This window comes from Myotis nattereri, assembly GCF_964212035.1.
Source record: "Myotis nattereri genome assembly, chromosome: 9".
Lineage (NCBI taxonomy): Eukaryota > Metazoa > Chordata > Mammalia > Chiroptera > Vespertilionidae > Myotis > Myotis nattereri.
The window spans coordinates 56,019,349-56,044,877 of NC_138084.1; the positions used below are offsets into that span (position 1 = coordinate 56,019,349).

A 25,529-nucleotide genomic window follows, 5' to 3' on the forward strand; every position below is an offset into this window, starting at 1 on the left:
CAGTTGGAGGATAAGAAAATAAAATATGACTTGTAACTCTCTGTAGGTACAGCAGACAATATAACAGTGCCTCATGCCTATTTCTGGAATACCAGAGATTGAATAGTTCCTGTTTCAGAATAGCTTCATGACCCAAGAAGAGATCAGAATACAGGGGAAAACATGGCAAACAGAACTTGTTTTTGATGATCTATGATAACGTGAGGCCCCTGCTTCTATGTTTACATCTCTGAAATATGGGGATGATTCCAAGACCATGTTTTGCACATCAGCATCAATATGTTTCCCTGGCCACAGGAAATAGGGCTTTCCCTCTCTGTCTCTTCTCACTTTGTGATGTCAGAGCTAGTCAAACATTACCAGGATGCCTGGATAACTACCAAGGATAAAAACAGGCACCTCAGGATCAAGAGATGGCTGTTGTTCAGGATCTATTGTCTAGAGAGGAATTGTAACATACCTTCCTGGAGAGTCTCCATTCTCATCGAATAAGATCATATCTCCGGAAACCCCAGTAAAATTGGTTTTCATCAGGGAGTCCAGAAGTTTCTGTCCATCGATGGGCTTCATTGCATCGCACAGGCCTGCATAGCCTGGGCAGAGGGACATCTGCATATTGTGAAGGCCATAGGCCATGGAGTAGATCGCATTGATCACAAATCCCATTTTGGAATCTTGAACGTGATGTGTTCTCAGAGTCAGAGAACCTGTTGGGAAACAAATTAGAAATTAACTTTGAGATTTAATTCAATGATAAGTACATCTAAGACTCTGAATAATTTTGAATAATTAGAGAATGCAGTGGAGTGATATTATAGCTAGAACCAGAGGTGAAACTATGACCCAACAGCCAACATACTATGACTTGTAATTGTCTTCTACTTCCTGTATGTGTTTTTTTCCCCCCTCACAATCCCAAAGGATCTGAATCCCTAACAGCACCTAGGTTCACTTACCCCTTTACCCAACTCTGGGAATGGATGCAGGATAGCGCTACACTTATCTACCACAAAAGTTATCTCTAGGATGGGTTAATCTCCCTGAATGCAGCTGTGATCACATACCTCAACAAATCCTCAACAAATCTCCAGTGTCTAAACTATTAAGTTCTAACTTAGCTGAGTAAACTAGATCCTCCACTATCTTGCCTCAACTTACCTATTTAGATTTATCACCTGCCATTCCAACCTCAAAGCATATGGTCTCCATAAATTAGACTATTTGGAAATTATTAAATATAACATTTAAGTTTCATTCATTCATTAATTAATTCAATAAACTTTTACTGGAGTCTGTGTATATATAAAGCTATGTGGCAGATGAGCTAGGGGAACTACAAAGATGAATTGAACATGGATTCTGCACTTAAGAAGAAACTTGCTGGATAATAGAGCTAAATTACATAACTAAAGTGAAAGGTATAAGGTGGTAAATCTTTTATATAAGTAAGTGGAGTTAAAATCCATAGAGGCCCAAGGAGGGGGTGATCCCTTCCAAAGAAAGGCTCTTGGAAAGTGGCATTAAAGAATTAACATTCAATATGGGTTATTGAATTCAACAGATATGGAGTGATTGCTCAAAACTTGCTGAGACTGGGGGACATAATGTTGAACAAGAGAGACATGATTCTTGCTCTTGTTTACTTAGAGTCTAGAGGGCAGATGAGCATCGGTGTGACAAGGGCTGAGGTAGGACTGAATCAGGAAGGGCACCAGACCCAGAAGCTCACTGAAGCTGAGCATTATGGCTGAGTATCAGCTGGATGAAGAGTAGAAGGGAAGAGGATTCCAAACATGTCTGAAGGTACACAGATGAGATAGAGCACACCGCGTTTGGGAAACTTTACAAAGATTGAAATGGCCAGAACATGGAATGGGAGGTAGGAGAATGGGGAGAACTGAAGTAGTAGAGGAAGACAGGACTGATTAAGTCACTTTAAGTTTGCTGTACTTTATTATAAGAATATGGAGATCCTTTATAGTATTTAAACTAGGAAGGAACCTGATCAGATTTCTATTTTAGAAAGACCTATCTGGCTACAGTGTAGAGAAAGATTTAAAGGGCTGTAGGAGTGGAGTCAGGAGGCAATGCAACAATCTCAGTGATAGCTGAAAATGACCTAGTCTAGGGCAGAGGACATGGTTATGGGCAGGAGTGTATAGGAGGCAGAATTTACTACCAGGCCCAGTGACTGAAGAATGCAGAGGAATGAGACATATAGGAAGAGCATGGTAATAAGGTGAAAGGAATATTAGAGGTTTGTCATTTTGTGAAAAGTTTTCTTTAAGTGGGATAAAAAGGAACTCTTTCAAGATAGCATGGTTCTTGATGAGTTTTCAAACTGTAGAGATATATTCTCCTGTTCTTGATTGCTGGCAAAAATCCTAACATTCTTAAGTTTCCCTGAGTACTAGTACTGAGGATCACTAGGAAAACTGGCATAATTAATCCTGACAAGTATAAGAAGAGGAAGCCTGCTTCCTTTTCAAGACTTGAAGCTGGCCCCAGGCTGCCAGCCAAATCTTACAATTTCCTTCCCTACACTGAGTATATTCATACTTCCTCATTTCCCCATCTGCTGCTGGAAATTCCTCTAGGTGCTAAGTGAAATATATTGGGGGCACTTTTAATTCCTCTCTTTCCTTCCTAACTTCTCAAATCTTATTTGATCTATTTTCTAAAGACATCCAGAATTAAACCATTTCATATAGATCTACCTCTGCCAGGTTCACGATATATCATTTCCTGCCTGGATACAGAAATAGCCTTTTAACTGGTCTGTTTTTTACTTTTGCCCATCCTCCTTCTACTCAAGACGATTTTCAACAAAATAGCCAGAAAAATTCTGTTAAAATATGTCAGATCATGACACTCCTTTCATCAAACTTAACCAGTGGCTCCCTTATTACTGAAAGTAAAAGTCAAGTCCTTACAGTGACCCAAGAAGTCAAAAAGAAGTTTAGATCATGGTGCTCCACCCTTACCCTTCTGACTCCTTCCTGGTCCTCTGCACTTAAATTATTCCTCTCTAGGCACTCTAATCTCCTCCCTGATCCTCAAATATGCCCAGCTGTGGTTCTGCCTCAAGGCCCTTGTACTTACTGTTCCTTTTACCTGGAATGTGCTGCCTCAGAGATCTGCAGAGCATCCCCTCCCCAATTCAGGTCTTGACTCAAATATCTTCCTCTCTGTGAGACCAACTCTGGATATCCTGCCTAAATTGCATTTCCACCCCCCTCTTTCCACACTCTGCCTGTCTCCTCTCCCAATATTATTTTTCTCCTTACCACCACCTAAAATGCTATATGTTTTATTTATCTGTCTTATTTATGGTCTGTCTCATCTACCCACTGAAATGAAAACTCACGAGATATGGAATTTTTTTCTGTTCTTTTCACTACTCAGTGCCTAGAATAGTGCTTGACACATAGTGGGTCCTCAACAAATATTTGTTGAAATAATTAAAGAACTGTCCCTTCTAACTAGACCATTACTACTATTTCCTTTTCCTCCTTGAATGTACTAACACTAATCCTACCTACTTTCAAAAGCTCCAAGAGAACTTCCTTCATGAAGACCACCATGATTGCAGATCCTAAAATTAAGCTGGCCCTTCCAAACTCTCTATTACTTTCTCTACTCCTCTCACAGGCACCCTGAATACCTTACTATAGCAATGTACACACACTTATGGGACAGAGAATTTGAACTATCCAGTCCCCAAGTTAGTCAATTGCCTACCTTCCTCTGTTTAAATCTTTAAATAGAGGCAGAGTTACTCACCTGATTGATACTACTTCCAGAAAATGGACTAAAAATAGACCATCTTTGAGGTCATCTCCAAACTCACTATCAGAATTCAGCAATGAGTGTTTTTATGTCTATTAAACATGTGGTAGTTGATTCTCATTCTTTTATTTTTCATCTTATGAGCAGAATTGAGACATCTAGGTTTACACTCCTATTTTATGTCTTCCTAGCTCTGTGACTTGGAAAAGTTACTTAACTCTTCTAAGATTAAATTTAATCATTTGTTAAATGAAGACCTTCACCTTGCAAGGGTGATATGAGAATTAAATGTTATAGGAAAGTCATAAGTACCTCACACAAGGCCTGGCACAAGGTAGGTCCTTTATAAATAGTAATTATATCAAAATGTACTAGTAAATCATAATAACTTTTAGTCACTATGTTTTATGGTTAAGACTTTGGAGAATAAAAGCAAGCCAAAGGTCTCCTCTGATGTGGTGCTCTCAGGCGCTCATCTTTCAGGTTCTCCTTCTGATTTTTTTATGCCTTGTCTATAGGAGACAGCAACCTGCACTAAGGCAAAACTTGAACCTTATTCACTTGCAAATAAAATCACAGTGCTTAGGGCATGGTTCCTGCGTTCTTTATTGAATGGGTGCAAGAATGAAAATTTGCATTTGTTTGGCAGTTGTCAAAATAATTTTTTGTGTGTATCAGTGATGTGTATCAATACTGTGTCCAAATTGTAGAGATAAAAAAACTGATGTGGAGATAGGTTAATTAGATTTTCCGAGGTCACACAGATAGTAAAAATCAGAAGTAGACAAGAAATTCTAGCGCTAAAATTAGTATCTTTTTTGCTATACAACATTGCTTTTCACTGGAAATATGCACTCCCTGAACAATATAGTGTATCGCCCTATTAAAATATTCTTAATTAAGTGCTAAAATTAGGGAGAATAAACTAGCAATAATATTGGATCTTTCCTGGAAAATGCTTCGTGTCTGTCCCCTTGAATAGTGCCCACTGGTAGGCCCAGGAATATATAGAAAGAGCTGACCACCAGCAAGAGCTTGAAAACCAAGGAACACATGTGCTTGTGCACAGTCTGTTGAATCGTTTATTATTTTTTTAAAATATATTTTATTGATTTTTTACAGAAAGGAAGGGAGACGGATGGAGAGTTAGAAACATTGATGAGACAGAAACATCGATCAGCTGCCTCCTGCACACCTCTTACCAGGGATGTGACCGCAACTAAGGTACATGCCCTTGACCAGAATCAAACCTGGGACCTTTCACTCCACAGGCTGATGCTCTATCCACTGAGCCAAATGGGTCAGGGCAATCGTTTGTTATTATTGAGTATCCGGGACCAACTGACCTATTTGGGGAACATTAGGGTCTTGTAGAAGTTCCTGATGACTCTTTTCCCTTGTCACGTAAAGATTTCATATGATTACAAATTTTAAAAAAAACTTGCTAGAAGAAACTAATGGAACTTTAGCCTTTGTAATTTCTCAATTCATTTTGATACACGTATTTTTTTTAAATTAAATCTTTATTGTTCAGATTATTACAGTTCCTCTTTTTTCCTTTTTCCCCCCCATAGCTCCCATCCACCCGGTTCCCACCCCACCCTCCACCCTCACCCTGCCCCCACTGTCCTCATCCATAGGTGCACGATTTTTGTCCAGTCACTTCCCGCATCCCCCACACCCCTTTCCCCCTCAAGAATAGCCAGTCCATTCCCTTTCTATGCCCCTGATTCTATTATAATCACCAGTTCATTCTGTTCATCAGATTATCAATTCACTTGATTTTTAGATTCACTTGTTGATAGATGTGTATTTGTTGTTCATAATTTGTATCTTTACCTTTTTCTTCTTCTTCTTCCACTTCTTAAAGGATACCTTTCAGCATTTCATATAATCCTGGTTTGGTGGTGATGAACTCCTTTAGCTTTTCCTTATCTGTGAAGCTCTTTATCTGACCTTCAATTCTGAATGATAGCTTTGCTGGATAAAGTAATCTTGGTTGTAGGTTCTTGGCATTCATCACTTTGAATATTTCTTGACACTCCCTTCTGGCCTACAAAGTTTCTGTTGGGAAATCAGCTGACAGTCGTATGGGTGCTCCCTTGTAGGTAACTGACTTTCTTTCTCTTGATGCTTTTAGGATTCTCTCTTTGTCTTTTGCTCTTGGCATTTTAATTATGATGTGTCTTGGTGTGGTCCTCTTTGGATTCCTTTTGTTTGGGGTTCTCTGCGCTTCCTGGACTTGTAAGTCTCTTTCTTTCACCAGGTAGGGGAAGTTTTCTGTCATTATTTCTTCAAATAGGTTTTCAATATCTTGCTCTCTCTCTTCTTCTGGCACCCCTATAATTCGGACGTTGGTACACTTGAAGCTATCCCAGAGGCTCCTTACACTATCTTCATATTTTTGGATTCTTTTTTCATTTTGCTTTTCTGGTTGGGTGTTTTTTGCTTCTTCATATTTCAAATCGTTGACTTGATTCTTGCGATCCTCTAGTCTGCTGCTGGAACTCTGCATAATATCCTTTATTTCAGTCAGTGTATGCTTAATTTCTAGCTGATCCTTTTTCATAACCTCGAGGGTCTCACTAGATTTCTTGAGGGTCTCACTACATTTATCAGTGGTCTCACCAGTCTTTTTGAGGGTCTTACTAAATTTATCAGTGGTTTCTAGAAAGTTCTTGAAAAACCTTAAAAGTGTGGTTTTGAACTCTATATCCAGTCATTTGCTTTCCTCCATTTCTGTCATTTGTGACCTGTTTCTTTGTCTCCTCATTTTTTATGCTTCCCTGTGTTGGTAGAGTGGCTTTGTGTGCTAGGTGTCTTATAGGGCCCAGTGGTTCAGCCTCTCCAATTACCTGAGGTGGACACTCTTGGTGCACCCCTTTGTGGGCTTTGTGTACAGTCTTGTGTAGTTAAGCCTTGATTGTTGTAGTTATCACTGGGAGGAATTGACCTCCAGGCCAATTGGCTGTGAGAATCAGCTGTGTCTATGTTGGGAGAACTTCTGTGCTGGAGACACCCTTCTGGGGCAAGACTTGCTTCAGTGGGGCTTTGGTGCTCACTGAGTCTGCCCCCTGAGTGTGTCCCTTATGGATCTGAGGAGTTGTAATTGGATGGTCCCACTTTGACCACTTGGCACACTGGCTCTTGGATCTAAGGAGGTGCTAATTTAGCCTCTGCCTGAGGATACCCAGCAGGAACTACGAGGAGATCTGCAGATTCCCCTTCCTTGTTTGGGGTTTGGAGGTTCCCAGATGAGGCCCAGCTGTGAAGCAATGCAAGCTGCTGTGGGGCCTTGGGCCTTCTCTTGGAAGTTCTGGGTCTGTCTGGCCCAGCTGCAGTTTGTTAGGTAATTTTCAGATTGCAAAGGGCCAGGCCTTTCATATGCAAAAGCCTCTGCTGCAGCTTGGGTGGGGCAAAGTCTGAGGGAATCAACAGGGTGGAGAAAGCAGCTATGGCTGATCCTCAGCCCTGCCCTAAGGGGCCCTGCATCTCAGTGTCCTGGTAATTGCTGCAAGCACCTCTGAGAGAAAGCCGCCCTGGAGGTCCGAGTTCTGCCTGCTGCTAGACAGTCCAGTTTCTCCCCATATGAGTCTAAGTCCCCAGAGACTCACCCGGAACTGGAGCTCAGAGCAGTCGGAGGATTGTGACTCCCTCCCGATTCAAAAAGACAGCTGCGTCCTCAGTTGCCAGCCCTTGCCGCATGCGCCTCCGTACTTCTGCACTTCCGCACCTCCTCTGAGTCTCAGTGTGCTTTTCTCTTTCCTTCTAGTTGTAGAATTTCCCGTCAGCCAGCCTTCCTGTGGTTCTGGATGATGTCCGTTTTGTCTTTTAGTTGTATTTTTGAATTTGTTGTGGGAGGCAGCAATTTCCGGTGTTTACCTATGCCGCCATCTTGGTTTCTCCTCTATACATGTATTTTTAAAGGAAGATATTTTAAACTGTTTTAGCATTCAGGCTGCAGCGGGGGTTCAATTTAGAGACATTCAAGTTTGAATTCTGCCTACACCATTCCACCTACTTTCCAGACTCTTTTCTTCAATTAATAGAAGCAATTCATGGCTGAGCTCTCACCTTCAGGGAGCTGACAGCTGTGTTGAAATGTGTACTAATAAAATAAATACTTTACAAAATGCTTTAATTTCATAAAACTCAGTGAACTTGGAGCTCTTTCCACTATAGATGAAAAAACTAAGGGAATCAAGACGACTGTAAACAACTGGCAAGTTTAGCTTTTTGTATAGAGGGGGGAGTGCTACCCACACTTAAAAGCAATCAATATAACAGATATTTGTAGATGTGGGGAGTCAGCTGGTTAATTAGAGAGTTTTTCTGCCTCTTATTTCCTCAGGCTTAGATATCTGTCTAGCTCAGCCGTGGGCAAACTACGGCCCACAGGCCTGATCAGGCCCGTTTGAAATGAATAAAACTAAAAAAAAAAAAAAAAAGACCATGCCCTTTTATGTAATGATGTTTACTTTGAATTTATATTAGTTCACACAAACACTCCATCCATGCTTTTGTTCCGGCCCTCCAGTCCAGTTTAAGAACCCATTGTGGCCCTCGAGTCAAAAAGTTTGCCCACCCCTGGTCTAGCTCCACCCCCTTCCTAACTCCACATAGTTCTAAAGGGGGTGAATCTTCGAGATGTGATCTTAGCCCTAGCCGGTTTGGCTCAGTGGATAGAGCCTCAGCCTGCAAACTGAAAGGTCCTGGGTTTGATTCCGGTCAAGGGCCATGCCTGGGTTGCAGGCTCGATCCCTGGGGAGCATGCAGGAGGCAGCCGATCAATGATTCTCATCATTGATGTTTCTTTCTATCTCTTTCTCTCTCTCCCTTCCTCTCTGAAATCAATAAAACATATATTTTTAAAAAACATGTTGTCTTACTTTATGTTAGAGAGTGCATGTCAGCTCCTCAGAGCAGCTGAGCATAGAGGCAGGAGAACAGGTCAGCTGGGCTGTGTGACTTTGGCCAAGGACATTACCCATTCTGTGCCTGAAGAATATGGGTTTAATAATAGTGTCTAACTATTTTTTATTTGGAAATACTTTATTTTAACTAAAATAGTTTTATACAAGTATGAAATAAGTTTATAAAGCATTTGATGAAATAAATTGATTTATGTTATGTGGTTCCTGACCCATGTTCTGTTATTAATGATCTGGTTTATTTCTCCACAAACAAATTATAAAGATCTGGAAGAAGGGAGAAACCAAGATGGCGGCATAGGCAAACACCGGAGTTTGCTGCCTCGAACAACCACTTCAAAAATACAACTAAAATACAGAACGGACATCATCCAGAACCACAGGAAGGCTGGCTGACGGGAAATTCTACAACTAGAAGGAAAAAGAAAAGCATACCGAGACTCAGAGGTGGCACAGTATGGAAGTAAAATACTAAGGTGCGGAGGTGCATGCAGAGCGGGCTGGCGGCTGAGGGCGCGGTTGTCGTTTTCAATCTGGAGGGAGTCTCAGGCTCTGAGCTCTAGTTCCAGGCGAGTCTCTAGGGACCCAGACTCATACGGGAAAAGCGGGACTGTCTGGCATCGGTCGGAACTCGAGGGCAGCTTTCTCTCAGAGGTGCTTGCAGCGATTACCGGGACACTGAGAAGCAGAGCCTCTGAGGACAAGACTGAGAGCAGCCATAACTGCTCGCCCTGCCCTGTTGATCCTATGGGACCCACCCCACCCAAGCCCTGCAGGGAGGCTTTTGCTGGATAGCCTCAGGCAAAGGCTAGATTAGCACCTCCCTAGAGATCCAGGAGCCAGGAAACTCAGAGGTCAGAGTGGGACCATCCAGTTTGCAGCCCGGTGGAACGATAAAGGACACACTCAGGGGGCAGACTCAGTGAGCACCAAAGCCCCACTGAAGCAAGTCTTGCCCCAGAGGGGTGTCTCCAGCACAGAAGTTCTCCCAACATAGACACAGCTGATTCTCATAGCCAATTGGCCTGGAGATCAATTCCTCCCAGTGATAACTACAACAATCAAGGCTTAACTACACAAGACTGTGCACAAAGCCCACAAGGGGGTGCACCAAGAGTGTCCACCTCAGGTAATTGGGGAGGCTGAACCACTGGGCCCTAGAGGACACTTAGCACAGAAAACCACTTTATCAACACAGGGAAGCATAAAAAATGAGGAGACAAAGAAAAAGGACAGAAATGACAGAAATGGAGGAAAGCAAACTACTGGTTATAGAGTTCAAAACCACACTTTTAAGGTTTTTCAAGAATTTTCTAGAAACTGCCGATAAACTTAATGAGACCTACAAGAAATCTAATGAGACCCTCGAGTTTGTGATAAAGGACCAACTAGAAATTAAGCATACACTGACTGAAATAAAGAATATTATACAGACTCCCAACAGCAGACAAGAGGATTGCAAGAATTAAGTCAATGATTTGAAATACAAAGAAGCAAAAAACACCCAACCAGAAAAGCAAAATGAAAAAAGAATCCAAAAATATGAAGATAGTGTAAGGAGCCTCTGGGATAGCTTCAAGTGTACCAACGTCCGAATTATAGGGGTGCCAGAAGAAGAGAGAGAGCAAGATATTGAAAACCTATTTGAAGAAATAATGACAGAAAACTTCCCCTACCTGGTGAAAGAAAGAGACTTACAAGTCCAGGAAGCGCAGAGAACCCCAAACAAAAGGAATCCAAAGAGGACCACACCAAGACACATCATAATTAAAATGCCAAGAGCAAAAGACAAAGAGAGAATCCTAAAAGCATCAAGAGAAAGAAAGTCAGTTACCTACAAGGGAGCACCCATACGACTGTCAGCTGATTTCTCAACAGAAACTTTGTAGGCCAGAAGGGAGTGTCAAGAAATATTCAAAGTGATGAATGCCAAAAACCTACAACCAAAATTACTTTATCCAGCAAAGCTATCATTCAGAATTGAAGGTCAGATAAAGAGCTTCACAGATAAGGAAAAGCTAAAGGAGTTCATCACCACCAAACCAGGATTATATGAAATGCTGAAAGGTATCCTTTAAGAAGTGGAAGAAGAAGAAGAAAAAGGTAAAGATACAAATTATGAACAACAAATACACATCTATCAATAAGAGAATCTGAAAATCAAGTGAATAATCTGATGAACAGAATGAACTGGTGATTATAATAGAACCAGGGGCATAGAAAGGGAATGGACTGGCTATTCTTGAGGGGGAAAGGGGTGTGGGGGATGCAGAAAGAGACTGGACAACAATCGTGCACCTATGGATGAGGACAGTGGATGGAGAGTGAGGGAGGAGAGTGGGTGGGAACTGGGTGGAGGGGAGTTCTGGGGGGAAAAAAGAGGAACAAATGTAATAATCTGAACAATAAAGATTTAATAATAATAAAAAAAAGATCTGGAAGAAGTATATTGCCAAGCAGGGGCTTTAGCTAGGGCAAATGTGCCAACTGTGTTCTTTGAGGGGTTGTATAATGTAAGGATTTGGAGTGTTTTTCTTGGAGAAATAACATAATCTATTGGACCCATCTCAGAGATCATTTCTTTCTGATCATTTCTTTAACATACAGATGCTGGACTCTTTTACTGGCTGTATAGTATTCCCTTGTATGGATATAGCATGATTTATTTTGACTAATTCCAGATTGTCATAATTTACTTCTTGGGTTACTACATCAGCCTCCTAACAGATCTTACTACCTCCGATCTTGCCCTGCTTGAGCCTCTATATTTCCAATGTAGATATATAGGGAGTTGTTTTTCTAAAGTGCAAAACTGATTTTGTTAGCCCCCAGTCAAAACCATTCAGCTGATATCCAAATTATACCGTAAATACCTTTTCCTGACCTTTAAGACCTTTCTTATTCTGCCCTCAATTTACTTCTCTACTCCCATCTATCATACTCCCTAGGGACAAAGATTCTGTGTCAGTTACAGAGGTAGCCCTTGTGCCTAGCCCGACACCTGACACATCATTGGCACGAGTAACGTATATAAAATACATGCATGAGGACTGGTGTTTCAAAGGTACTCAGATTGTCAAATCAGTTTACTGAAGCAATTTTTCCTTTGTAGAAAGACACTAAATAAAATTAAACAATGCCAGCTTACAACAGGATCTGCCAGGTAGACCGGACAATACTATTAAGTAATCAGTGTGATTTTACCATCTAACAAAACTACATGGCAAAAATCCAGGCCCAGTCCATATGGAGAAAGCACTCCGAGTCCTCTTTTTCCCACTGAATGCAGCCAAGAACCCTGGGTGGAATGACTTTCTGTCCTGAAAAGTAAAGGTAACAGGAGAACGAGGGCAGAAAACCAGGATTCGTAATGCCACTGAACCATGCATGACATTCTTGGATCTCTTTCCTCCGGTACCTCCTGGCCTGGACTCAAAGGCAACCCCAAACATGGGCTGTGCACCAGGTCCCAGTGCAGGCACCAAGAGCACCAAGAGGAGCTCTCTATTACTGGTCTTAAGAGTGGAAAGGGCACCCTACAAGGCAGAGAGAGTGGGAGAAAAGCCATTTTTTGTGTTTATTTGTTTGTTTTCCTATGCAAGTCCCCGGCATCTCTGCAGAGGGGGAGTGGCAAAGGCAAATGTGGCTCTCCCCTCTTGGCTCCCATGATAATCTAGCTGAAGGAACAGAAAGTATGAGACACAGGTAGGAACTAAAGCCTCCAATTTCTACACAGGAGACAAGGAGGGGAATGAGAGAGGCTGGGACCTGGAGTGTCAGGGAGACTATAGAGCAGGAAGGAGATCAAGAAAGTGACCCCACACAGTTGAAAATGATCCTAGATTCCCCTCTGAGTTGTGCAGGCCTGGATTTGACCCCTGTCAGCATACCAAAGTTTTGAGAGGTGAACTATGGGATTCAACACTGCCTCGGCCCAAGACTGGCCCCTCAAGGAGGCACATGCCCAGTAAATACTGATAGCACTGCCAAGGCCTGGACAACTGCCCTGATAATGGGCTCTCAGGCCACAGACAGTGGATGCAAGCTTATAACCTGAAGATAGCCAGATCAATTTCCTGTATTTTTAAAATAAATATTTGACATAAGATAACATTATGTCTCAAATGTCCAGAATCATGAGATGATCCCTGAAGGAAGGGGACTGTCTACAGCCACTGGGAGTGCTGTAAGGGTCCCACCACCTTTTACTGATCTTCTGTCTCCATTCCCAAGCATCCTGCTCTCCTTTGGTTGACACAATCTTTTTATAGATGTCTTAATAAACTCAGTTATATTCACTTCCTTTGTTCTTGCTAGTCAGACCCTAGAGAGAAATTCTGGCTCATTAGTTAATTTATTTGCTTGCACATTCAGAGATTAAGTTATTGATTAAACAGACATTTACTGAGTCCTTATTGTATGTCAGACACTGTGCTGGATGCTGGTGATATAAACGTGAGTAATACAGTATCTCTTTCCTCAAAAACCTTAGCGTGTAAGGCAGGCAGGGGCTCAGTGATAGAAGTTTGTGAGGGTAGAAAGAGTTTCACCTTCTTAGGGCAGATTTTAAAGTCCCCAGTGTCTGTCATAAAAGGGCTCATTTTCTCCAGATTTCTTTTCTTATTCAATAAGGAGGATAGAGAGGATGTGTTATTGACTTGGCATGTGAATGCCTGAAAGAACTGGACTTCATCCAGCAGTATTTCCTGTTTAGGGATTAGTTTGTAGGGTCTGCTCTGGGCCGGTCCTGTGTAGGCAGGAGGATGTGTGCCAACTCAAACTTGCCAACTGCTCTCGGGCCGGATCTGCCGCACAGCAGCCTGCACTGAGGAAATGGGAGAGGGAGGGAGGCTGTTTTCTCTTTGTTTCTTCAAAACTGGATTTCTAATTTAGAACACTGAACATTCAATCCTAATTTTGCTATTGTTTCATCAAATCAGAAGGCCCCACAAGGATGGGCAGAAACTGAATCCTCCAATCTGTGTTGACAATTTAATTTTATAGTGTTCAAAACATGCTCTTTCATTCATCTGGGGAACTGGAACTTTGAAGCTTAATAGCTGTTAGACAAAGGGAAATCAGACCGTCTTAACAATGTGGAATCAAAGGATGTCTGAGATGCGAGAGACTTGAGGAAGCATCTAGGTTAGAAGCTGCAAAAAGGAAGCCCTTGGGCTGAACTCCTTTATTCCTCTTCGGCCTAAATGCTATTTTGTGGAAATTTCACATATGAATCCAGCTTTGTAGACTCTTGACAAACTCAGATGTCACAATACTGGCTTCGCATTCTCACCTGGCAAATGCTGACCTGCTTCTATTTCTTATCTCTGGTTCCTCTAGGCATCTGAGATTGGGACTGCCTAATCTGGTCCAATAAACTCATTTTATAGATAATGGAAATAAGGCCAATAGAAGGAAAAGGATTTCCCTAAAGGCATACCTTTGATGGTAGCTGGCCCGCTACCCTTGTGTCCAAACTCTTGGGTTAGTGCTATTTTCATATGGGAGGCAAAAAAAAACCCCATGATTGAATATTGTTTTCAGCAAGCTAACTCATGACTATAGAGTAATGAAATTGGCAATGGTTTTCTTTTTCAAAAATCTTGTTAGTTCTTTGTGTTAGTCTTTATGCTAACTACGAAAATGCATTCAGATGGCCCTCATTATTTCCTCTCCACCTACCAGTTGGGGAAGAATAGTAAAGAAAAGCAGGCTCTATGGAAAGGGATTCAAATATTTTCTAGGAAGGAGATAATCTGGAAGATGCCATTGGATAACATACTGTAACGCTGTAATGAAAAAGAATTGCAGTGAAACAAATTCTCCCAACTCTCATTTATTTTCCAGGTCTACTCATTCCTCATGCCTCTGGCAAATGGATTCCAGTTATGCTCAGTGGATGACACCATAATTTGTTTCCTGCTGTGACAGCAGGGCAGAGCATCCCCCAAGCCAGAATTAATCTTTGGCCACTACCTGCTCCCACAGAAATGTGTTTATACCTCCATTACAACACATAATGCTTTCTGCCATGTGTTAGCATCATCTATGTGCTTGTCTGTGCCCACCACAGAGTATGAGCATCCTCAAGGCTAAAACTGTCTTGTTTATATTGTATCCCCACAGTTCTAACACTGTGGTATAGAGTGTGCAATTAATTCTTTCATTTAACATTTATTAAACAAAAGCCTCTAAATATACCATGAGATTCAGAGGTTAGTTCAGAATAGACAGTCACCTCTATGAAGACCACGCCCACACTGATCTTGCTTATTATTGTATTTTCAGCACCCAGAATAGTGGTTAACATTGTCATGAATACATTGACAGGTCATAATGAATGATGGGTAATATAGTGGGTCAGAGAGAGAAACTAATAATATAATGAAGATGCAAGTAGCTTCTTGGGAGCATATGTTAAGATTAATAATAAAAAAGGACTAGTTATTTATATGGTCTAGGGCAGGGGTGGGCAACCCCTGGCATGCGTGCCAAACATGGCATGCCAGTAACTTTTGCTGGCACGCGAATCCCTCTCTTATAATCTTCCATTTACAATTTTTTTCTTAATATCGACTTTTTTATTTTTCAGATAAATCCAGTGTAGGCGCATCTTAGATAAAGAAATAATTTTACATAACAAGTTATCTTAAAGACTATAGACATGGATTGATAAGAGAGGGGAAGAGCAATTTCTATGCCTCTGCCTTAACTCTCCCTGCCTTCCTAGATCCGACTAATGTTTTGGTTTCATCCACATACGCTTGTGAATCTTTGTTCTCAGTGATGAATTTTGTTAAGTCTCATAATAGGAGTAGCCTGACGGATGAAAGTAGTAGCTCGTGCATATCTCTGAGGGTCACGAAATAGAAACCTGATGTAAAATCTCTGTCATCACTGATGCAGCAGTAAAAGTCCCACTGATAATATCAAACAGAGTCATAAAGTTTTCTGTCGGACTATCAGTGTACATGTATACATTAAAAAATAAATGTATTTTTCATCATCATATACTGTGTTTTTGTCGCTCGAATGAATTTTATTATTTCTTCAAGGTTCTTCACATACGTATACTTTAAGAGATATCAAGTAGGCATAACATGTTCTCAAAAAATTAGGATTAGCACGCAGAAGAATTTTGAGTCAGAGATTTTGCTGGTTTTGGAACACACTCACAAAAAGGTTGCCCACCCCTGGTCTAGGGCTTAGTCAGAAACTAGTGATGTCATAAAGGAAAGGTTAGTGTATGCGAGGGTTGAAGTAACTAATGACATTACATAAACCATCCATCCCCTTTCCTAACACTGTGTGTATTGTACATCAGGAAACATGGAAACACTGGGAACCCAGAGTTGTACCCGGTCCCCTACAGATACACCAGTTTAGATTTTCTGCAGTGACTCCAATTTATAACTGTGCCTGAAATACAGGCAGTTGACCTCTAAATGCTGATATTAAAATGCAAATGATCACAGTAGCTGTGGAAAGAAGACATCTTCAGGGAGCTACAGAAACTCAACAGGGATCCTACACTTCTATGTGCAGATCGCCAAATTTTAAATTTAAATGATTCACCATTAACTGCCGGTTGGCAGCCCGCTGATGGATGTGATTTCAGCTAGCATATCTCATTCATTCACATTACAGTATTTTGAGGAACTTCCATATGGTGTGTAAATGAAGGAAGAATTCCACAGGGATATGAAGGCTGGTGGTTATGCTATTATTCAAAAGAGTAAATGGCAAAAAGCCATAGCATTTCATTCTCATTTTTAAACTCAGACCAGATTCTTAGACCAGAACTTTCCTGCATGGCTCTGTCTGTCTGTCCATCTTTATCGTCATTATTCTTTTTCATTTTAACTGTGTTTCATAGTGTTTCCTGAAGATGTGGCTTTCCCATCTTTATCTGGTGAGTTTCCTCACAGTTTAATGGTCACATTACTGTGCAGTTGCACTATAGTTTCCCAGGCAGGATTGAGTAATTCTTCTTTTCAGGGCTTCCTTATTTGGAAAACAAGGAAATTAATACCTGTTTGGAGAGTTGTGAGATTTAGAGATAATACATACAGAAGTCAAGGCCCTGAAACAGGTACTCAGTAACTACAGACTTGTGCTGCTGTGGTTGCACACCTAGTACAATTTATGTACAAGAGGTCCCTAGATGAGTCTGATATGTTTATAAAGTTTGGTCCCCACCTGTGAACATTTGAGAACTACTCTGCTTTTTTACTCATGTAATGTTCCAGAGTGTTTGCTTCTGAAAATAAGGGATGCTCAAAACTTAACTTCTAATTAAAAATTACAAGCATGATAAATGAAAACCCCACCTCGTATAATAAGCACCATAATTGAAATGAAGTAGAAAATTGAAAAAAATGAATTACATTGTGGCCTATGAATTTTCTGTGAAGAATTAAAGCACAAAATGCAGAGTTCACAAATTGTACACATGGAAGATTAATTATCTCGTGTAATACAAGAGATTTGATTAGGGTAGAGATAGTTGTGCAAAATGTTATCCACTGGATCATTTTTATTTAAAAAAGTCCTTATGAAGCTCCCTCTTCTGAGGATGCTAGTTACTGCCCCATTAGTACTGGCTTCTTTATGATAGATATTACTTTAAAATCACAATAATACTATTTGCAGCCATGACAATGGTATTTTCTATAAACTATTTTATTCTGAAATATTTTAAAAGTAGTCATTAAAGGATAAGAGATGGGAGAAGAAAGTTTCCCACAGATGCTAGATGCTGGTTGCTGTACTTTTATTGCCTCTTTTAATCCTCAGGGCAAACATATAAACTAAGCATTATATTCTGCCGTTGTTGAGATGAGAAAATTTGGGCTCAGAGAGTTAAAATAAAATGCCAATGACATAAAGTTAAAATGTGGTAAAGTGGAATTTTAAACTCAATTTAAGTGGTTCTATAGACTGACCTTTCTGTGCCTGTATCTACCCTAACTTTTTATAAACATAAGGTCACTTTTGCAAATGTCATTTTCTGTCACTTGAAATTGAGAATAATCATCTCTATTAATTCTGAAAGTAGCACTTGAGGGGAAAATTTTATATATATATATATATGTATATATATAATATTTTAATTAATAGTACTGAGTACTATTTACTGAGAAATTATTATTATCCTAATTTAGTCATTATTAAAGCCCTACAATTAACCTCATTTTAAAATATATTTATATTTTTATTGATTTTAGAGAGGAAGGGAGAGGGAGAGAGAGAAACATCAATGATGAGAGAGAATCATTGATAGGCTGTCTCCTGTACGCCCTCTACTGGGGATCGAGCAGCATCCTGGGCATGGGCCCTGAATGGGAATAGAACTGTGATTTCCTGGTTGATAGGTCTATGCTCAACCACTGAGCCACAACGGTAGGACAACCTCATTTTTTATACAAGGAAACTGAGGTATTAGGCAACTTTTCTAAGGACAAATAGATCGAAAACACATCAAATTATAAAGCATCACGAGTATCTGGGCGGAACACTTCTCAAACACTCTGGCACTGTATTAACACAGAGAATCTTGGGAGGAATAACAGAAGAAACCATTCTATGAAACATTAACTTTCTTATCTTGTAGGCTCAGTCCCAACTTAACTTCAATCACCTAAGCACCAGACAACACAACCAAGGTCTTTTCTCGTGCACTGGTATTTAATACCTGTGTTAAAGTCAGCATCCAATAGCATGGAAACTAAACTAGATCTCCTTGAGACTACTCAGTGAGCGATTGATTTTTCCTGCAAAGTTTCATATTGGGTTCAATGGCGGCTCAATGTTATCAGCTGGACAACTTACTAATTATTTGAGTTCCAATTCAACTATTATTATTTATTAAAAATCTACTGGTTTGGTTCTATCTACTGTTCCATGTATTTGTTTTGCATTTAAAGAAGGCAGCACAATATAATATAAAAAGATAATTTTAGAGTCTTAGATTCAAATTTTTGCTCTTCATTTGGCATTTACATGTCCTTGGCTGGAAAACCCAGTGAATCTCATTGAAGCCTTAGTTTGCTTATCTGTAAAATAACAGCTATAATAATATCTGAGGATCAAGAGAGAGCAAGTGAATGAAAGAGCAAGAGGAAACCTTGAACCATTGATAATTATAACAAATTAATTCTGTTATTTTAAAATCTATAGAGTTTAGAGAAGGTTATACCAGTTTTCTAAAGAAATCTGTGAGCCAGTTCATCTTCATTCTAGAGTGAAGCAATTCAGAACTGAGATATTCATGTCCTTTGAAAAAAATTCCCACTTCTTACATCTAATTGTTGCTGTAAGTCAAGGTGGGACCTGCCCTTGGTTATATTAACTGTGGCCCCATCTGTAGATGTTTCTGTCCTGAGTCTGAAATACTTCCCTTTCCTGCATAGTCTCCAGGATTGATTCATTTTTTTAATCACAGAGGAAAGCCACGGAGTTAAAAAATGAAACAATTCACAAAGACAGAGAGATTTGTGTACAATCTCTCATTTAAAAACACTTTCTAAAATATCAAGTTTAAAAAGTAAAAAAAGACAAGAAACTACTTGAATACTCAGTTCACCTTACCATTGTGAATGTGCATTGATTTTATTAAAACCTGGAATTGGATCCCTTTGATTCCTGGGATCACCAACTCAGCACAGGCTCAGAGCCACATTTGGGTTAGTGGGGGTCAGGAGGGACTACAGAGGGGTTGGGACACCTGTCACTGGACAACTGGCCTTTTTAGTAAACATAATATACATTCCTTTATTCATGAAATAAATTTTTATTGAGCACCAATTATATGGCGGAGCTATTCTATGCAGAGTTTTGAGCCAATATTTGTTAAGCACCTAGTGTATTTAATAATCTATAAAACTGCCTAATGGCAGCACAGAAGTCAGTCCCATGTGTATACACATGGTTAGCTTAGCTTATCTGAGTTGTACGGCCTGAGGTTTGAGACTGCTTGGCCACTGACTAGCTGTGTAATCTTGAGCAAGTTATTTAACCTCACTAAGCATTTTTTCCTTCATTTTTTTTTTTAAATAAAAAGGACACTAGTGGTTTCATAAGATTGGTGGTAGCATACAATGAGCTAGTGCTGGGAAACTGGGGGTGAGAATAGAGCCTAGCAAGCAAGTAACAGCTTATTAATGTTAATTATGATAATGATGGTGGTAATGAGACCACTTATATCATTCCCAATTACTGAATTAAGCTGTAGTAATCTTTATTATTTGGCTGCATAGGATCCAAATCCCCTTCCTGGTTTTGACGAGCTCCGCATTGCACCTAGATTCTAGGGAAGATGATGTAGCCTTGTCCTGCGTTCTCCATGCCTTGGTTGCCAGGTAATGGGAATGCAACCCATTGGAAACACCTTCCCAGGAATCTGGAGAAAGTGACTTGAAGCAAAAGGATGGCCCGTATTTATTTACAAGGAAGCGAGTGGTAGGGCTCATATGCAGTTCTATTCCGGCCAAACTGCTAAAAGCTGAGCTTCTTGTTTCATGGCCTAGAGAAGTGGTCCAAGTCTTCAGACTTGGTCTACCAGCTACACATAGGTCCTGGGAGGCCTCAATATTCTTCCAAATAACAGTACTTATTTATATTTATGGTTTATTTTACTTAAGAGAGCCAAGATAAAATTAGTTTCCAGTGCTTACAACCAAAACCTCTAACATGAGTCAAATTGTTTTTTGGAAAAGAAACGTATTATCAACTAGATTAACTACTTACTAATTATTTACATTTCAATTCAACTGTTAATTTTTATAATAATTATTGGTGTGGTTCTATCCAGTATTCCATGGGTTATACAGGTACCTTCAGTACGACAAAGGGAAATTATTTAATTTCATACTAAAATAGAACCTCGGACCAAAAGATTTCCTGAGCTGAATTCTTTGATGAAAAGGACGCAGATATCCAATTCAATTCACCCCGCTGCTTTCTCACGCATGGGATAGCAGATGCCTTGCATGCTGATTTCATGAGGGAGAGCTCTCGCCAATTGCCTGTGACTATTTGAACCAGCTAATTCACTTTAGAAAAAGAATCACCAGAAAAATTTTCTTCTCTCTCGTCACTGATTGAGACTTAATTAAATATTACCTTAGAGCATAAAAGGAAACCCTGCCCATGCCTGCTTTTTCACCTCCTCCAAAGGAATGGGGAAATATGGGAGGAAGGAAAAATGGCAACAGAGAAACTGGGATAAGAAACTGACACTTTCAGGCATCAAGGTGACTCCCTACTAAAGAAAACTTGCCATGTGCTTCTGAGGGTGAGTTGAAACATCAATTTTATTTTCCGAACCTCCTGCATGATGTCCAATAACAGCTAGTTATCCAGAATTTAAAATATGTCCCCATTTGAAGAAATTTACAGTATATCAAATGCAGTGTTCTAGAACCATAAACACCCTTAAATACTGTTTTAAATTTTTTTCTAGAGTTTCCCAGACGCAACAAATGCCAATTCAAGCAGGATATGGGAAACATGTTCACCTGGAACATTAAAGAAAGCAAGAATTTACACATACTTTACCAGTGCACTAACCTCCTATGTTTTTCTCTACTGTGACCTGGAGAGATTTATTTGAGCTACATTTTCAGACAATGTAATCTTTGGTTGAATTTTTTTTCTTTGAATCACATTCTTTTATTCGTTCTGAAGTGCTGAGATTCTTAGCTCTGTGAAATTTCTAGAGGAAAATATTGTACAGAAGCAAAATACTAATAATGATACAATTTATTGAATTTTACTAAATGCCAGAGACCATGTGCTCTGGACTGAATTGTGTCCCCTCAAAATTATGTTAAAGTCTAAAGTGCAAATGTGATGATATTTGGGATGGGGGTCTTTGGGAGATGGGGCTTTTGGGGGTATTTGGGATGGGACCTATGAGATCATGAGGGTGAGGCCCCCATGATGGGTTAGGGTCCTTATAAGAAGAGACACCAATGAGATTGTTCTCTTACTCTCTGCCATGTAAGGAGGCAGCTGTGTGCAAGCTGGGAAGGGGTTCTCCACAGAACCCAACCATATTGGCACTCGAGCACAGTCTAGCCTCCAGAACAGTGAGAGAATACATTTCTGTTACTCAAGCATCCCAATCTACAGTATTTTGTTATGGTAGCCTGAGCTAAGAGACTGCATTAAGTGCTTCATTGGTACGAGTCCACGTTCTTTTCATAAGATCTCTATCAGGTAAGCATTTAAGATCATCCCAAATTACATCCGAGTTTAAGTAAAATGTTCAGTGTCACAGAGCTATTAAGTGGCAGATACAGGGTATAAGTCTAGCCTGTCAAATGGCACAGCTTGCACTTAACCACTATACTATCATGTCTCCGGTGTGTATAACTTTTTATTTAAAACCACCACTCATAAGTCAATATAATCAGATTTGTGACATTTACTAATATATGAGTTTATCTCATATTTCTTTATGGTACTTTATTTGGTCAAATGGTCCCTGCTCTTCCTGAAGTTACTGTCTCAAGGACGGACACAAGGACACTTTTCATTAGCCTCGCTTTGAGTTCTTCATGCTTCCATCTAGGCTTCTTGTAATGTACTTACTGGTTAGTAATTTTGCACAGGGGTGGGGGGGAGGGGGGGGTCTTCATTACCACTGCATATTGTTAAAGTAGCAGTCCCACTTCTAATCATCTCTTTGCATTTCTACCTGCATAATTTAATACTTGAAATATTTTAAGTGAAACTCATCTTCTCTATCCAATTTATTCCCCTTTTCCATTTTCTCTATTTTTCTATTAACAAAGTTTTCTCAATAATCTATAATTGAAACCTTGAAGTCACCCATGACTCCTCCCATCCCTTCCACCTCAGGAGTCACCAAGTTTATGCCACTCTTCCAAGTTTATCCAACAAGAGCTGCTGTAACACCCTAAATTCTGGGGGCTTCATAAAATAAAATACTAATCTCTTCTTCAGCCAGTAAACTCTGACGGATACTGTCAGATTAACCTTTTTAAATGTGATTTTTATATCATTTTCTTTCTTAAAAATCTTCAACAATTACTTGATATGGAGAAGAAAATTCCTCAATTTATGGCCTAGCATGCACAATCCTTAAGAAATCTTTGCCCCCTTTCATCCCAGCCGTATCTGTTACTATATATGACACCTTTACTCTGGTTGAGCAAATTTACTCTCTATCATCTGAATAGGTCTTGTATTTTCTCAGTTCTATTCTTCAGTTTCTCTAGTCTTCTAGGCTTGGAATACTCTGCCGCAAACTCTCCCTCTCACAGCCCAACCAAACAGCAGGACTCAACGGAAATGCTAACTATACCATGAAGGTGTAATCTCCCCAGACACCAGCATTTTCTACCTTCTCTAATACCTAGATCTCTTAGGCCTATTTCATTTATTATTCTAATTAACATGTGTAACCTCATATTAAAGGTTTCCCTAGATAAATTATAAGATACCCAAAGGAAGAGGTAACCATTAGAGAATCTTTGCATCCGCTTTTACAACTCTTAAACTAGCTCAGGATCTTGCTTAATGGATATTCAAATAAAATGATAATAGGTAAAGAAGATAAATAGAAATGTAATAAATGCCCTGAATTCATGGCAACAGTTTATTTTTTAAAAAAAGAAATCATGTGCCACTTAGGTCATATTTAATATCTACTCCGATTTTCATGAAGCCTGGGGCTAATCAGTAAAATATTTTGAAAGCAACAGCTCACATATTTTGGAAATATTCCAAAAATTGATTGACGGGGTTATTAAGAATCACCATGGTAACAGATGGATCCTCTAATTCTTGTAGTAGTGTTTACATAGCACAGCAAAAGTCCAGTAGCTGCGGCCCACAGCAGCAGTAGGAAGGTATATCAAGTCAGGGTAACTAACATTCCCTCTATCAGATCCTTCAAATTGCTAGTATTCTAATACAATAAAAGTTTATTTTTTGCTCACATGGCAGTATGGATATAGATTGTGAAGCTGTCCCATCTTCCAAGTGACTCAGGGAACCATGCTATTTCTATCACATGACCTGTGAATTGGAATGCTGTTATTGTCCATAAACAAATAGGAACCCTCTCCATAATGGACTGTATGCCAGCTCTCCCATCCCATTTGCTCAGGCCAGTGGTCGGCAAACTCATTAGTCAACAGAGCCAAATATCAACAGTACAAGGAGTGAAATTTTTGAGGGCCAAATTTTTTAAACTTAAACTATATAGGTAGGTACATTGTTATTAACTTAATTAGGGTACTCCTAAGCTGGCCTTTGCTAAAAAACGTCCTCAATCTGATTGAGGTACGTTCGCTGAGGTCGACCCCTTCCAACTCTCCCATCCACATTCATCTTGTATACTTGTTTCGTCTATCTCCTTTCATTCATCCTCTCTATATGTCCACTCCCCACTTCTTCTAATGCCACTTCTTCAAAATAGACTTGCCCAGGCCGAAAACCAACTTCTGCTCATGGGCCACGAAGTTTTAATCGCACTGTACGTGTGCGCCCACACGTGGTATTTTGTGGAAGAGCCACACTCAAGGGGCCAAAGAGCCACATGTGGCTCATGAGCCACGGTTTGCCGACCACTGGCTCAGGCTATGCTCTCTCCCTGGCCCCTCCTCTCCACTTATCACAAAGCATCCAAACTCTCCCTTCCAATTACACTTGGAGACCCTGACCTGCACTGAATTCTCCTATCCATAGACTTCCACGATTCTTTCTGGTTGAGACACACATTCCAGCAATACTTTAAACCTCAGAGACCTTAAGGCAGAGTGAGCAGTGCATGGACTGTGGAGTCCAATGGAGTTCAAGTACTTGCAGTGCAACTTGTCCTGGAGAACTAGTGCCCTACTGCACTAAAAAGTTCCAATACTACTATCCAATAGAATTAGGGAATAAATGATAAAACTGGACTTGAATTTCTCTTCCACAATGCCTGACAGGTAGAAGCGCTCAATACATGGAGATAATTAAAAATACCCACTGCTTTCACTGCTATTGCCTGGATGCAAGCCATCACCTTTCATCTTATTACTGCATTAGCCTTCTAATTATTTCCCTGCTTTCTTTTTTTTTTTTTTTTTTTTTTTTTTGGCCCACACTTACCATTTATTCTTAATATGACAGCCAAGTGCTCTTTTTAAAAAGCCAGTTCAAGTCCTGCCTTTGCCCAAATCCTCTAATGGATTCATGTTTCACTTCAGTGAAATCCAAGGCCAATGCAATGCCAACAAGAATCTACACTATCCCACCCTCTGCGACCTCTTTGCCAACATCTCCTAGGAGTTTCCTCCAACTTCCTCTGCTCCAGCCACACTGGCCTTCCAACTGTTTCCTCAGGCCGCTCTCTGGATTTTGTACCTGTGATTTCCTATTCCCTGAATCATCTTCCCCAGTCCTCCTGGGTACCCTCATCTCCTCCTGGGGTTTATACAGGGTCCTTTTCTCAGTAAGATCATGCCTGACCACCCTACTTAAATTGCATCCTCCCTAACATTCTAAATCCTGCTTCCCTGCTTTAGTTTTTTAGCATTTATCACCATCTAATATAATACACAGTTTATCTATTTTGTCTTAATCTATCTCCCCCTAGCAACAATGTAAGTTCCATGAAGGCAGGTATTTTTGTCTGTTTTATTTACTATAGCTCTGACACCAAATTAAAAGAAAAGTATGAGTGACACGTAGTAGGCATTCAGTGAATATTTACTGAAGAGATAAATAACTTATCTAGGTTTTAAAAAATATGTATATTTTTATTGATTGCAGACAGAGGAAGCGAGAGGGAGA

The 25,529-nt window shown here is 40.1% G+C and overlaps 1 protein-coding gene across 1 annotated transcript in view; it reads right to left on the minus strand.

Annotated features, from left to right (window-relative positions):
* GRM5 (glutamate metabotropic receptor 5) overlaps window positions 1-25,529 on the minus strand; it is a 417,272-nt gene that overhangs the window by 91,455 nt on the left and 300,288 nt on the right. Inside the window, exon 4 of the mRNA XM_081100132.1 lies at window positions 461-707. Within this exon, the coding sequence (XP_080956258.1) occupies window positions 461-707 (247 nt within the window). The remainder of the gene's footprint in view (window positions 1-460; window positions 708-25,529) is intronic.